Raw genomic sequence first — 15,149 nt, 5'->3', positions numbered from 1 at the left:
TGTAATCCCACCCCTTTGGAAGGCCAAGGTGGGTGGATCACCTGAGGTCAGGAGTTCGAGACCAGTCTGGCCAACATGGCAAAACCCTGTCTCTACTAAAAATACAAGAATTAGCCAAGCGTGGTGGTGGGCACCTGTAATCCCAGCTACTGGGGAGGCTGAGGCAGGAGAATCACTTGAACCTAGGAGGCGGAAGTTGCAGTGAGCTGAGAACGCACCACTGTACTCCAGCCTGGGCAACAAGACTGAGACTTCATCTAAAAAAATAAAGAAAAGGAAAAAAAGGAAAAAAATATATCATTAGGCACTTGGGGCACATCATGGTAACTGTCAGAGTCCCTCTCCACTTCTTCCTTCCCATGCTCTATCTCCTGGTTTCTTTCTAGGGCCTCCTGGCTTCTGATGTTTTCTGCTTTAGATACTGTGCTCACCTTTTGGACTTGACCGGATTCTGCTTTCCTATTTTGATTCTGTGAGCCGCATGTTCTCAGTGTTCAGAAATTTCCTCTGTTAGACATTTTATTTTGGACTCCTCTTAGTATCCAAGCCAGCTCTAGGTGTGGGATCCCATTCAGCACTGATGCTTAGCTGCCACCATACCAGAAGAGAACAGCACAGTGGCATATGGAAAGCAATCAGAGAGTCCTTGGGCTTAATCCTGACTTTGTCCATTTCTAGTTGTATGATTATAGGAAACCGAGTAATCTTTCCACGACTCTGTTTCTTTTCTGGATTATGTGGATATTAATGCCTATTTTGTAGAGTTGTCATGAGGATAAGAGACATTATTTTCTCGAAAAAATAAGTACTCCATAAATGTAATATTTCATGAGAGCACACCCCTTGAACCTCACATTTGTGCCTCAAACTCAGGGAAATGTAAAATTCCAAGAGATTATTGAGGGAGCTATTAGGTATAGAACAATTCTGTCCTGTTTGTTAGCTCTCGTTTTACAAATTCAGCGTTCTTTCCTTTTATGTTTTTTTTTTTTTTTTCTCTCCAACTAAGATTTAAAATTCTTTCTCTTAAATAATAGACACGGCCGGGCGCGGTGGCTCAAGCCTGTAATCCCAGCACTTTGGGAGGCCGAGATGGGCGGATCACGAGGTCAGGAGATCGAGACCATCCTGGCTAACCCGGTGAAACCCCGTCTCTACTAAAAATACAAGAAAATTAGCCGGGTGAGGTGGCGGGCGCCTGTAGTCCCAGCTACTTGGGAGGCTGAGGCAGGAGAATGGCGTGAAACCGGCGGGGCGGAGCTTGCAGTGAGCCGAGATCGCGCGCCACTGCACTCCAGCCTGGGGCACAGCAAGACTCCGTCTCAAAAAAAAAAAAGACACTGGAGACTCCAAAAGTGGAAAGGGTGAGAGGGGAGTGAGGGCTGAAAAATTACCGATGGGTACAATTTTCACTATTTGGGTAATGGGCAAACCTTACCTTTACACATAATATCACTGCACAACATAGTAGGACTGCACATGTACCTCTTGAATTTAAAATAAAATTTAAGAAAATAAAAAATGTTCTAATATGAAAAAATAAAGTAAAATAAAATTCTTCCTTTTCCCATGTCTTTTACAATATCCCACTTATATGGCTCTTATGGCCCCTGCACCTCATCTACTGAATAATGTGGCCCAAGTAATGTTACTTCTGATGCCTCAACTGCCTCCATCCCAGGTTGCACTCCTCTTTCTTAGAGAATTTACGTGAAAGGCTCCCCTGATTTTGCACACCCCAGAGTCCTGCCCCTAAAGTTTCAAGTACAAAGCATCTATCCCATGCTCAGTATTCCTGCAGCACAAAAATGATCACATGCAGCCTTTTACAGGAATTTTCCATTGATAATGAAATGAATGTGCACAAAGATTATCTAGAAGAAGGTTTACCACCTTCTTGCTTATAACAACAAAAGAAGAGAAAGTACATATAAAACCACAACTGAAAATACAAACATATGTGTCCTATTAAAGGAAATTTGTAATTAAATATATGACACATCAAAATAGAGTAACAGAGAGCCATTGTTAGTTATGCTTTAGAACATCTCTGATGCTCTGTGAAGATGCCAGGATGATTGAAATCTACGAAGTAGTTTAAGGTTTCAGGTTTAGCATGTTAAGAAGCTTAGAAGTCATCATCCATCCTAACAACTAAAATGCTAAACAAACAAAAAAATCAACAGTTCTTCTTAGACCTGGCAGAGAAGTGAGGTCACAGAACAAACCATTTCCCCCAAAACTGGGTAGACAGACAGACAGATACAGAGAATCACATATACCTACACAGAGACCCATAAGCAGAAACTTCCATAGGAAATAGCCTGGGATAGGAAAACTTGAACTGCAATTGGTTAATTGCTGGATGCTAGATACGGATAACTCAGAGAGTTAAAAAATTCAGATGCAGTCATGGCGGCAGCAGGGCGGTGTGGCGGAAGCATGTGAATTTTACCTTCAAGAACTCTGCCAGGACCTCATAGTCAATACTGGAGAAAAATTCTCTCCTGCTTCTGTCAGGGAGAGGAGAGAGGAACCACTTTGAAATACATTAAAGCATGCTGTTCATAGGAACAAGATATACTCTCCGGAGAAACTACTTTATTAGAGCCTAAGCTGCTGGACTTTTGTCAGAGCCTAACCTACTTGGAGAACAAAATAATACCCAACTCTGGCGAGCTCAGCCTTCAGCAGGTGAAGGAAAATATGCAACTCCAGCACCCTCCCCCTGTCCTTTCTCATATAAGGTGCCAGCGCAATACTGAGAAGCACTTGAAATGTTCACAGTCCAGGGGCACAGGCACACCAAAAAACTTAGAACTAATCATAGGACTGTAAAACCCTTTCTCTTCCCCTACATCTTGCCACTACATTACTAATGGCCTGTTTACTAGAGTTCCTTTTACTCAGTACATGGACCCACCTCTCAACAAAAAATTGAAGGGTATACTAAAAGGCAGAAAACCCAGGGTAAAGAGACTAAAACAAGCATCAAAACAAGAGTCAGCTATGGCAGCAAGGTTGGAATGATCAAAAGAAGGCATTTAGATACACTATGATTAAGATGCTAAGGGCTTTAGTAGAAAAAGTAGACAACATGGAAGAACAGATAAATAAGGTAAGAAGACAGAAATTCTAATGCTAGAGATAAAAAAAAAAAAAAACACTGCAACATTAATGAAGAATGCTTTTGGTAGGCTCATTTAGTAGATTAGACAGAGCTGAGAAAAGAATGTCCAAGTTTGAGGATATGACAATAAAAACTTCCAAAACTGAAATACAGGGAGAAAAAAAAAGACTAAAAAAAGACCAAAACAGAATATCCAAGAACTGTGGGACAATTACCAAAGGTGTAAAATGAATAATGAAAATACCAAAAGGAAAAGACAGAGAGAAAGGAACAAAAGCAATATTTGAAGCAATAATGACTAACAATTTTCCCCAAATTAACATCAGGCACTAAACCACAGATCCAGGAAACTCAGAGAATAGCAAGCAAGATAAATGTTAAAACAAAAACAAAAACAAAAACCTTACACCTAGACATATACTCAAATTTCAGAAAATCAAACATTTTTTAAAAATCTAAAAGGAGCCACAGGGGAGAAATACCTTCCCTATAGCAAAGCAAACATGAAAATTTCATCCAACTTGTCCTCAGAAACCAGAAAAGAGTGGATACAAATATTTTAAATATTGAGAGAAATAAAAAATGTCAACCTAGAATTTTGTGAGATCATCCTTCAAAAGTGAAGAAGATATAAAGACATTCTTACACAAACAGAAATTGAGGGAATTTGTTCCCAGTAAAGTGGCCTTGCAAGAATCATCAAAAGAAGTTCTTCAGAGAGAAGGAAAATGATATAGGTCAGAAACTTGAATCTACATAAAGAAAAGAAGACCACCGGAGAATAAATAAGTAAAGGTAATATAAAAACTTTGTTTTTCCTATTCTTAATGTATCTAACAGATAACAGTTTATTCAAAATAATAATAGCAATAATATATTCTACTATATATGCTTATGTACCTATATCTGCTTCTGTATAGTTGAAATAAAAGAAAGTGATGATACAAGAGATGGGAGAAAATAATTAGGAATATTTTATCATTATAAAGTACTTGCACTACTCATAAAATAATACAGCAGTATTTGAAAGTAGACTTGGATTATTTGTAAATATATGTTGCAAGCTGTAGGTTAACCATTTAAAAAGTTGAAAAAAAGAAGTATAATTGATATGCTAAGAAAGAAGAGAAAATTGAATCATATAAAATTCTCAGTTAAAACCACAAAAAACAAAAAAATTATAGAAGACAAAAATAGGAACCAAGAACAAAGACAACAAATAGAATACATTAACAAATATGGTAGATATCCATATATAATCCATTTATAACAATAATCACCTTGCATATCAATGATCCAAATATACCAGTTAAAAGACAGAGATTGTCAGAATGGATCAAGAAACAAGTCTCAACTTTATGTTAACTACAAAAACCCCACTTCAAATATAAAGACACAGAGAGATTAAAAGAAAAGGGATGGAGAAAGAAATACCATGCTAACACTAATCAAAAGAAAGTGCAAATAACTGTATTAATTTCATCCAGAATAGACCTCAGAGCAAGCAAAGTTATCAGAAATAAAGAGGGACATTACATAATGGTAAAGGGGTAATCAATTCTCCGAGAAGGCATAAAAACCCTCAAGGGTATGTGTCAAACAACAGAGGATCAAAATACATGAGGCAAACACCTAAAAGAACTTCAAGGGGGAAGAGATGAATCCATTATGATAGTTGGAAACTTGAATGCTTTTCTATCAGAAATGGACAGATCATGGGCAGGACATGGTGGCTCATGTATGTAATTCCAGCAATTTGGGAGGTGGAGGCAGGAGAATCACTTGAGTTTGAGAGTTTGAGACCAGCCTGGGAAACATAGGGAGACAGCATCTCTACAAAAAAATTTAAAAATTAGCTAGATGTGGTGGTGCACACCTGTGGTCCCAGCTACTCAGGAGGCTGTGTTGGGAGGGATGATCACCTGGGCCTAGGAAGTCACAGCTGCAAGCCATGATCATGCTACCGTACTCCAGCCTGGGTGACAGAGCAAGACCCTGTCAAGCTGAAAGAAAGAAAGAGAAAGAAAGAAAGAGAGAAAGACAGAGAGAAAGAGAGAGAGAGAGAGAAAGAGAGAAGGAGAGAGGGAGAGAGGGAGAGAGGGAGAGAAAGAGAGAAAGAAAGAAAAAGAAAGAAAGAAAGGAGGGAGGGAGGGAAAAAGAAAGGAAGGAAAATGGACAGATCCAGCAGGCAGAAAATTAATAAGATTAATGAAGACATAGTTGGGCTAAACAATACTATCAATCAAGTGGATAAAATGGACATCTATAGACTACTTCATCCAACAAAAGTAGATTACACATTTTTCCGAGGCACAGATAAACTGTTCAACAAGAGAAGTGACATACCGGGCTATAAAATACATCTTAACATATTTAAAAGAATAAAATCATGCAAGCTGCTCTTGGACCACAATGGAATTAAACTAGAAATAAATAACAGAGAGAATGCTGGAAAATCCCCAAATACGTGGATATTAAACAACATAATTGGCCGGGTGCAGTGGCTCATGCCTGTAATCCCAACACTATGGGAGGTCGAGGCGGGTGGATCACTTGAGCTCAGGAGTTCAAGACCAGCCTGGCCGACATGGTGAAACCCCATCTCTAGTAAAAATACAAAAAGTAGCCAAGCTTGGTGGCAGGTGCCTGTAATCCCAGCTACTCGGGAGGCTGAGAAAGGAGAATTGCTTGAACCCAGGAGGCGGAGGTTGCAGTTAGCCAAGATGGCCCCACTGCACTCCAGCCTGGGTGACAAGAGTGAAGCTCCATAGTTTCTTAGAAAACTAAATGTACTCTCACCATGTGATCTAGCAACAGTGCTCCTTGGTATTTACCTAAATGAATTGAAGACTTATGTTCACACAAAACGTATGTGCACATGAATGTTTATAGCAGCTTTATTCATAACCAACAAAACCTGGAAGCAACCACGATATCCTTCAGCAGGTCAGTGAATAAATAAACTGCTGTGCATCCAAATACTCAGCAAGAAAAAGAAATGAGCTATCAAACCATGTGAGGATGTGGGGAAAATGTATGTGCATATTACTAAGCGAAAGAAGCCAACCTGTATGATTCCCACTATACGACACTCTGGAAAAGACAAAACTATGGAGGCAGTAAAAAGATCAGTGGTTGCCAGGAGTTGGGGGCAGAAGAGAATGATGAATAGAGACAGCACAGAGGATTTTTAGGGCAGTAAAACTAATTCCTATCAGATATTACAATGGTAGATACCTGTCATTGTATGTTTGTCCAAACCCATAAAATGTGCAACACCTAATGTAAACTATGGATTTGTGGTGATAATGATGTGTCTCTCTCTTTTTTTTTTTTTTTCCCCAGCAGAGTCTTGCTCTGTTGCCCAGGCTAGAGTATAATGTTGAGATCTGGACTCACTGCAACCTCCGCCTCCCAGGTTCAAGCGATTCTCTCACCTCCTGAGTAACTGGAATTACAGGAACCCGCCATCACACTTAGCTAATATTTGTATTTTTAGTAGAGACGAGGTTTTGCCATGTTGGACAGCCTGGTCTCGAACTCCTGGCCTCAGGTGACCTACCCGCCTTAGTTTCCCAAAGTGCTGGGATTCAGGCGTGAGCCACCGCATCTGGCCAATGAGGTGTCGATGTAGGTTCATCAGTTGTAAAAATCTTCCACTCTTGTGGGGAATGTTGCCAGTGAAGGAGCTTGTGTGTTTATGGAGACAGGGGTATATGGGAAGTACTCTCTTAACTTCACTGTGAATCCAAAACTGCTCTAAAAATTCAAACTTATTTGTTTTTTTAAAAAGGTGATATCTGTCTGCTCAGGCTGCTATAACAAAATACCATAAACTGTGTGGCTTATAAATAATAAATGTATTTCTTACAATTCTGGACACTGGGAAGCCCAAGATAAGGCAGATTCAGTGTCTGGTGGAGGCCCGCTTTCACCTGGTGCAAGGAGCAAAGCAGCTCTCTAGGGCCACTTTCATAAGGGCACCAACCCCATTCATGAGGGCTCCATGCTCATGACCAAATCAGTATCATCACCTTGGGGCTTAGGATTTCAACCTACGAATTTGGGGGTACACAAACCTTCAGACCATACTAAATGATAAAAAAAATTAAACACAGAAATACTGCATGTCCTCACTTTTGGAAAAAAAAAATGCATGTCACAGATACGCACACACACACATACACATATACATATACACACACAGATGGGAAGAAAATACACTCCTAGGTTAATGGCAGTTTTCTCCAGAAGATCATGAGAAAATGATGTTTAGGTTTTCTTACTGCTGATCTCTTTGGTATATCTTCATTTTTCCAACATTTATTTTTCATTGTGCACCTACATAGCTGGAGCTTAATAATGCTTTTTGCAAAGATGAGTAAAGACAAAAATCAGCAGGTAAAGGGAGACATGGGGACTCCCTTGCTAGCCACAAGCTATCGGTCCACCTCCACATGCATATTTGTAAAGAATGCTGAGCACTAACCAGCACTTGGTCTGTAACCTCATCACAAGCCTTCAACAGTTTTGAACTGTCTCCCAAAAATTGTTCAATAAAAGGGCATCTATCACTGAAGAACTCTTGACAATGGACTCATTAATGACTAAGTTGTTAGAACCACTGACTATTATCTATGAGGCTAGAGATCATAGACTCCCAAGCACTCACCCAATTGGTTGGACAAGACAAGCCACTGGGATAAAGGAAAACAACCATAATTTATATTTGGGTTTTTTGTATCTCTTCTTTTTTAGTTTAGATTTTTTATTTACATTTTATGATGATCATAAGATGTTTTCTTTTTAAAGACAGGGTCTCACTGTCACCTCTTCCAGTCACGGCTGGCTGCAGTCTCGACTTTTCAGGCTCAAGCAAACCTCTTACCTCAGCCTCCTGGGTAGCTGGGACCACAGTCATGCACCACCATGCCTAGTTAATTTTTAAATTATTTTTAGAGACCGAGTGTCGCTATGTTGCCCAGTCTGGTCTCAAACTCCTGGGCTGAAGCAATCCTTCTGCCTTGGCTCCCAAAGTGCTGGGATTACAGGCATGAGCCACAATGCCCAACCAGTCAAAAGATATTAGTGTGATATTTCCATATGTAATTTATGTATATGTACATATGTGTATACATATATACACACACACACAAGGAATATGGAGCACGCTCAAAAAATTTTTGTTTAAAGATGCACAATTAAGAAAGTTTACAAGAAGACCATTACTATAGGGACCATTTGTTCTAGCCCCTTTGTTTTAGAAAGAAGGAAACTATAGCTCGAAAGGAAGGGAGGTAACTTGCCCAAGTTGTACAGCAGGTTAAAGGTTAGGTCTGGAAACTGAGACTGCTAATACTTTATCCACTTTGACTTTCTGTTTATTTGTTTTTGCCTAATATGTTCTTTGATGGAGTAGAACTGTTTTTTGAATACAGTATTATTCTTTGTCACAAACATATTTTAATGTTACATTCTCCTAGAAGCTTAATTTTAAAAGTGCTCACACACCTAAACGAACCTTCTGCCTCCATTTGCAGTCACAGATTGCATCCTCCTCAGACAGACTTCCTCTTCCTTGTAAGCTTTACTCCCTGTCTCGTAGAAACATTACTTGTCGGGATAACGCCCAGTGGAAATAAATCACCAGGAGAATCAGCTGTAAGAGTCACTGACTGAAGTCATCAGAGACAGTGTTCTGGCTGTCTTAAACATTACTTACAAGAGCTGTCAGCAAAACCCTGTCTCCAGGGACCATTACTTTGAGGGAACTCTGCCAATCGCAGCATTACTGAGAAGGCATTCTTTTTTATGTTCCTCAAATGCCTACTGTCAAACTAAACCAAAGTTCTGCAAGGTCACAAACACTTCCAAGTTTGGGGAAGGAAACCTACTCCCCACGTTCAAGTGTGGTCTGAAAGCCAGGTAAGCGGGAGGCCTTTTTTCCTAGCTTTGGTACAAACTTTCGTTTGTCAGAGAAGCCTTATAAAATTCATTTACATGCCAGAGTTTGGATTCTGATAGCTAGCAAGGCCTTTATATAAGCCTAGAATTCTATTTCCAGTTGTCTCCCATTGTGCAGGGTAAGGAGGAGAACATCAATCTCTCTGAGTCATTTTGAAAACTTTTAGCCCAGGAAAAACAAGACAAATGACAAATGGTAAAAAGGTAACAGCCACATCTCATTTGTTTCTAGATTGTTCCCTCTGCACCCAGAGCCCCTGCCAACTTCATGAAGGAAACATCTTGCACAAAAGAGGCCCACATGGGAAGCAGGAAACTAGAAATGACCCAAGACTCCTGATAGAAAGTTATCAATAAAAACCCCTGTAATCATAATGTCATTACTCTGTTTTTGCTGGATGACAAAGTCCTTATGATATAATTTGCTTTTGGCAGACCATATCATAATTGTCTTCCTCTTAGTAACTTTTTTACTGCTAGGAAAATTCTGTGTGCATGGAAAAGCATCTTGAGAAATGATGAAAAATACATACTTTTCACTTAGAATTGCTTTTCTATGCACTTAGTATCAAAAATTATAAATGAAAAGTTGTGTAAGCCAACCACAGAGGATTTTAGTAACATGAATGCTGAGGATTTTAGTAACACAAATGCCTATTATGAGAAAACTCTAAATACACAATTTAAGAAGGTGTTTATAGATAAGTTTAGAACCACTATATTAGCATCTATGGTATCTCAAACCTGGAATTTTGCGCTCAGAGACTTTTTTTTTTCTTTTTTCTCTTTTTTTTTTTTTGAGACAGACTCTCACTGTGTCGCCCAGGCTAGAGTGCAGTCGCATGATGTTGGGTGACTACAACCTCTGCCTCCTGGTTCAAGCGATTCTCCTGCCTCAGCCTCCTGAGTAGCTGGGATTACAGGTGCCCACTACCACACCCAGCTAATTCCTGTATTTTTAGTAGAGACGGGGGTTTCACCATGTTGGCTAGGCTGGTCTCAAACTCCTGACCTCAACTGATCTGCCCATCTCGGTTTCTCAAAGTGCTGAGATTACAGGCATGAGCCACTGCTCCTGGCCTACATTTTTATATATTTATTCTGCTAAACACTTTTGTTATTTAACCTCATTATAATTTGTTAAATAAACTCATTTTATTAAGATAGAAGTTAACAATTAGGTATGCTAGATACAAAGCATATTTTGATTTTACCAAGACATTAAAAATATCTTTTGATAGCTCTGCAATCAACTTGAAAGAATAAGGATTTTGCAGCAACTGGTCTCCAACGTTGAACCACTGGTCTCAAAAAGTATCCTGTGTAATGGGCTGGTGGGAAAATTGAAGAAGGGTTCTAGAAGTGTGGCAGGAACATCTGTCCTTGCTCTGAATAATATTGACATGTCAAGAGCTGACACAATGGTCAGGCTGGTCATACTAACATAAAGAAGCAGCCTCCCCACCTGGAAAGAACACAGACTCCGGAATCAGAAAAATCAGATTGTGAATACACAGACTCCGGAATCAGAAAAATCAGATTGTGAATACACAGACTCCGGAATCAGAAAAATCAGATTGTGAATTCTGGCTCCCCCCACTTATTATTTATGTGATTTGGGACTAAACAATTAGTCTCTGTGTTTCAATTTCCTTATCTGTATCATCATTTTGTGTGAGGAAACGACCTTTTGAGCACTATTTAGGATAGGCACACATAAAGTGTTCAAAAGGTGGTACTTACTGGCAAATCAACAAATGGTACAAAGCTGGCAGTAGAAGTGCTGTATTATAGAATTAAGGTTTAAGATTATTATGATATAATAGAAAAATAAGCTAAGATAGTGATAAATATTATAGAAGGAAGAAAAATTAAATTCTACAGTTAAGATTTTTTTGGGGGGTGGTTTGTTTTAAATTAAATTGTACCAGCATAGAAGGGGAACATCCTGGCCTAACAGCAGCTTACATGGAAAAAAGTTTCTGAAAGCTTGAATGACAGGGTGTTTGTCATGGAGACAATAGTAAGTCACAGATGCATATGTTCCATAAAAGTCCAAAAAATTAAGTAGCATAATGCACTTCGCCATGACCATATCCCATCTGAAGCAACGTATTCAGTTCTGGGCACTGTATTTTGAGAAAAATATTTACAAAATATGTAATATAATATAACTTGAAAAGGAAATCAGAATGGCAAAATGCTCATACAAGAGAAAACTGAAGAAGCTAGGAATAATAAGGGTAAGAAAGAAATTTAGGGAGAAGGAGATAATTGCCCTCATATATGTAACGGGCAGTAAAAATTGAAGAGTAATAGTAATAACTAATATGTACTGAATACTTATGTGCAAAGTAGTCACCATTATCCTTATTTTGTACAGGAGAAAACTGAAGTACCCAGAGGCTAAGATACATGCTTACAGTCATATAACTAGTAAAGGATGGGACAGGTTTCACTCCATTAGTTCATCTCCAGATCTGGGAGAGATATTAGAGCTATTTGCCAAAACTTTCTGGTCTTACAGGATCATGGCAAGATTGTATTCCACCAATTCCTTTCAAGCTGAGTATAGACATGGTTTTGGGCCAATGAAATGTGAGCATACATCATGTTCATTACTTCAGCAAGGAATTAAGTGTGTATACAATTTGCCACATACTATTCACAGACATGTAGAGATGGAGCCTCCATCAAGTTAGGCACAATAATGAATGGAGCTTTCCTGTTGACTCACACTGGACAAACAGGAGCAAGAAATATGCTGTTATGTTTTTTATTAAGCTGCTGAGAGTTGGGGGTTGTTACTGTGGCATCACCCAGCCTTTTCTGACAGATACAAGAGTGCACATACCTAAAAATCATTAAAATGTCTCAGAATAAGGAAACATATTTACCTTTACATTTCCAGAGGTCAGAACTAAGAATAATTTGTAGAAACTACAGGTAGGCAGATTTGGGCTTAATTTTTTTTTTAAGTGAAGTTGTCCAAAAAGTTGCTTCATGAGGTAGTGAGCTCCCTGACAATGGTTGTATTTAAGCAGAGGCCAGATGATCATTTTGCCAGCTATGTGGCAAAACAGATGGTTTAATTAAGGAAGTTTAGTGTATCAAACATTTATTGAGCACCTCCAATGTGCCAAGCATTGTAGCCACACAGATAAATTCAAATACACAATCTCTACCCTCAAGGGAATAAACAACAAGTTCAGAACTTGATAACCTCTGTGGTCTCTTCTAACAGTGTGATTCAACCAAATTAGAGATAATAACATGGCCTGGATGAAGCAGATGGCAAACCCAAACTTACAAATAACTATGTAGCACTAGAAATGCTGCCGATGCCTAGGTTGTATTATTATTTCTCAATTAGTAGCCAAAAGTATAGGGTTTGCAAAAGGGAGGAAAATGGGAGAATTGCTAGGTTTAAAGGAGGAATATTTTCCCTTTCTCTAGTTACCATTCTTAAATCTTGCAAACCCAGCATATTATCTGGCTTACATCAGGGGTGTTTCAGCAAAGGGAATAGCACTGACTCACACCAATTGTTACCGACCTTTTCCATCACTACTCCCGCCCCTTCCAGTCAGGAAGGGAACATTTCAATACGGATCAACTCAGACATGAAGAAAGGAATAACCTTTCTATAGGGCTCTTCTTCAGTTTAAGTACCAACCAAAACATTTGCAAAATATCACAAGTTTTCCCTAAAGCGTTGTTCCCCTAAGCAAAGGCTTAGGGGAAACACACACTAAAAGGATGATGTGAAAATCACAAACTAAATGAATGATTCCAGAGGAAACCGACATTGTTTTCCAAGTGGTATCCTCGAACAGCACTAACTTCAGCACTTACTTTCCCTGCTGGTCTTAGTAGTTAAAGGCTGGTTGGTTGGTTTGTCTAAACTTTCAAAAATCAAACAGTGGAGAGAGATGCTGTTCTTTCACTAGCTTATTGCATTTTAATGGAAAAACAACTAAAACCTAGATAAGCATTAACTGTAATTGCTCTGAGGCAGACATTTCCATTTCAGGTTATTATTCCTAACCATATTAGTGCAGAATAATACATGCGGATGGATTTTGCGGCCATTACCTAGACAAGGGTGAGGGCATCTGATTACTATTATTCCCCAGCTGAAAGCTTCAGTTTGAACTCTGAAGGCTCCAGCCCTGCCAGGCCCTGCAATTTCTGAACTACATCTCTGATTCTCTATGAAATAGACACATAAATCAGGGCAAGCTAGATTTCAATGCCATCCCTTCAGTCAGTTCAGTGTGACATAAGTTTCTCAAAAATACACATACAGAAGAAATTGGCTTTGGCACATTTAAGAGCAGCAGGGAATTTGCATCTCATGCTAGTTTAATGTGCACTCTTAATACTCTCGTCTATTTTCTAAAATATAATGCTATTCTTGCAGAGGCAGCTGGACCCCTTGATACCCGGTCTTGTGCCAAGCTGTGTACACAAATACACTCTTGACAAACACAGATGTGAAATGCGTGCTAAGACAGAAGCGAGGCATAGAGAGAGATTCGCGTGTTTAGTCTAGAGGCTCCACACCCAAAAGTTTCAGGGACAGCTGATGTTTGAAGACTCAGAGGGGAGACCGCCCCTCCTGTACTTTCATCCGGGCACTATGGAGATGACCCCCATATTCCCAGCATCACTTTGCCCTCTGCCCTGGTGACCTGGGTTGAGATTTAATCTAGGGCCAGAGAGGGGCTAGACAATTGTGCTGTTGGCTACTCATACAGAGAGAAGAGCTGGAAATCACTAAGCCTTCCCGGGCTGACACACCCACCCAGAACGGATGGCCCAGGAGAGCGGCGAGGAGGCAGGGGTAAAGGACGCGGCTCCAGGCAGGGGAACCTGGGCATTCTTTCCGCGCTTGCACGAAGATGCTGCAAGTGGCGACACGCGCGAATCCAGGGTCTGGGCTAGGAAGTCGCGCAGAGCTCAGTGGAGGATGCCCCTTTCCTCCTCCTGGTCCCCCAACCCCGTGCAAAGTGAGCTGGAGAAAGTTGTGCCCGGGCCATGGCGGCCAGGGCTGGAGAAAGGAACGAAGGCAAGCAGGGAAGTGACGGGGCCCCCTTACCTTGTCCTTGGGGCCGAGGTTCTGCAACACCTCTTTGCCGGTGGCGCTCCGAATCTCCACCCCGGAGGGCGCGGGGGACGCGGGCGCGGGCTCCCTGCTCTCTTCCCGGCCTTGGCCCCTGCGCGGGGTGTCCCCCTCGGTCCCGGGCCGGCTCCCTGAGCCTCGGTCGCTGCCCTGGCCGCTCCGAGGAGTCTTCGCGCCCCGCTGCCCCACGCTGAGGGCATCGAAATCCAGCGTCTTGCTCTCGAAGGCGCCCTCCACGTTGCAGAACATGCCGCCGTATTTCTGCCGCGGGACCTGGTCCGTGGTGCCCGGCCTGGCCAGGTACACGGGCAGATCGTCTTCATGGGAGCTGTCCCAGCCTCTCCGGCCCGAGGCCATGGTTCAAGCGCGAAAACGGCCCGCGGGTTTTTCTTCCCCAGAGGCGGAAAGGGCAGCCGCCGGCAGCGTGCGCCGAGCCACAGTGACTGGGGCGGGAGGAGGCGCCTGAGCCTTCGCGCCAGAGGCGGCAGTGCTGCTCCGATTCCTGCCTGTCCCTAGCGAGCCAGAGAGCCACACAGCCAGCTAGCGCGCGGCGCAGGGGCCCGGAGTAGCGGCGCGCTTGGCTCGCTCGCTGGACCTCTCGCCCGGCCGCACCTCCTCACGCACCCCCAACCCTAACGTGGCCTCCCGGGCTGACGCAGCGTCGGTGCCCATCACAATCACAAACCAAACTTGGCGCGCGCGCACACGCACACACAGGCGCACACTGCCCGCTCGCGCAACAGCCTTGCTTCACACACTTTCATGCAATTCAGACGTCTTAGAAATGTTCACACTCAAGCACTTGACTGCTTCACCCACACTAACTCCCTAGTTTGCCTCACAAATACAAAGCTTTCTGACGTCCCTCATGCACAAAAACCCAGCTGACCCAGGTGGATTCATCTCAAAGCCAAGTCCTGATTTACAATA

General features: G+C 41.5%; 1 protein-coding gene across 1 annotated transcript in view; it reads right to left on the bottom strand.

The window, feature by feature from the left end:
* The window catches only part of LOC105466915 (dihydropyrimidinase like 3), a 114,624-nt gene extending 99,815 nt beyond the window's left edge, over window positions 1-14,809 (bottom strand). The window contains exon 1 of the mRNA XM_011716110.2: window positions 14,196-14,809. Coding sequence (XP_011714412.1) covers window positions 14,196-14,576 — 381 coding nt within the window. The 5' untranslated portion in view covers window positions 14,577-14,809. The remainder of the gene's footprint in view (window positions 1-14,195) is intronic.
* Window positions 14,810-15,149: the final 340 nt, after the last annotated feature.

This window comes from Macaca nemestrina, chromosome 6, assembly GCF_043159975.1.
Source record: "Macaca nemestrina isolate mMacNem1 chromosome 6, mMacNem.hap1, whole genome shotgun sequence".
Taxonomy (NCBI): Eukaryota; Metazoa; Chordata; class Mammalia; order Primates; family Cercopithecidae; genus Macaca; species Macaca nemestrina.
Note: the sequence above shows the minus strand (reverse complement) of the source record. Positions and strands in the feature narration are given on the sequence as shown.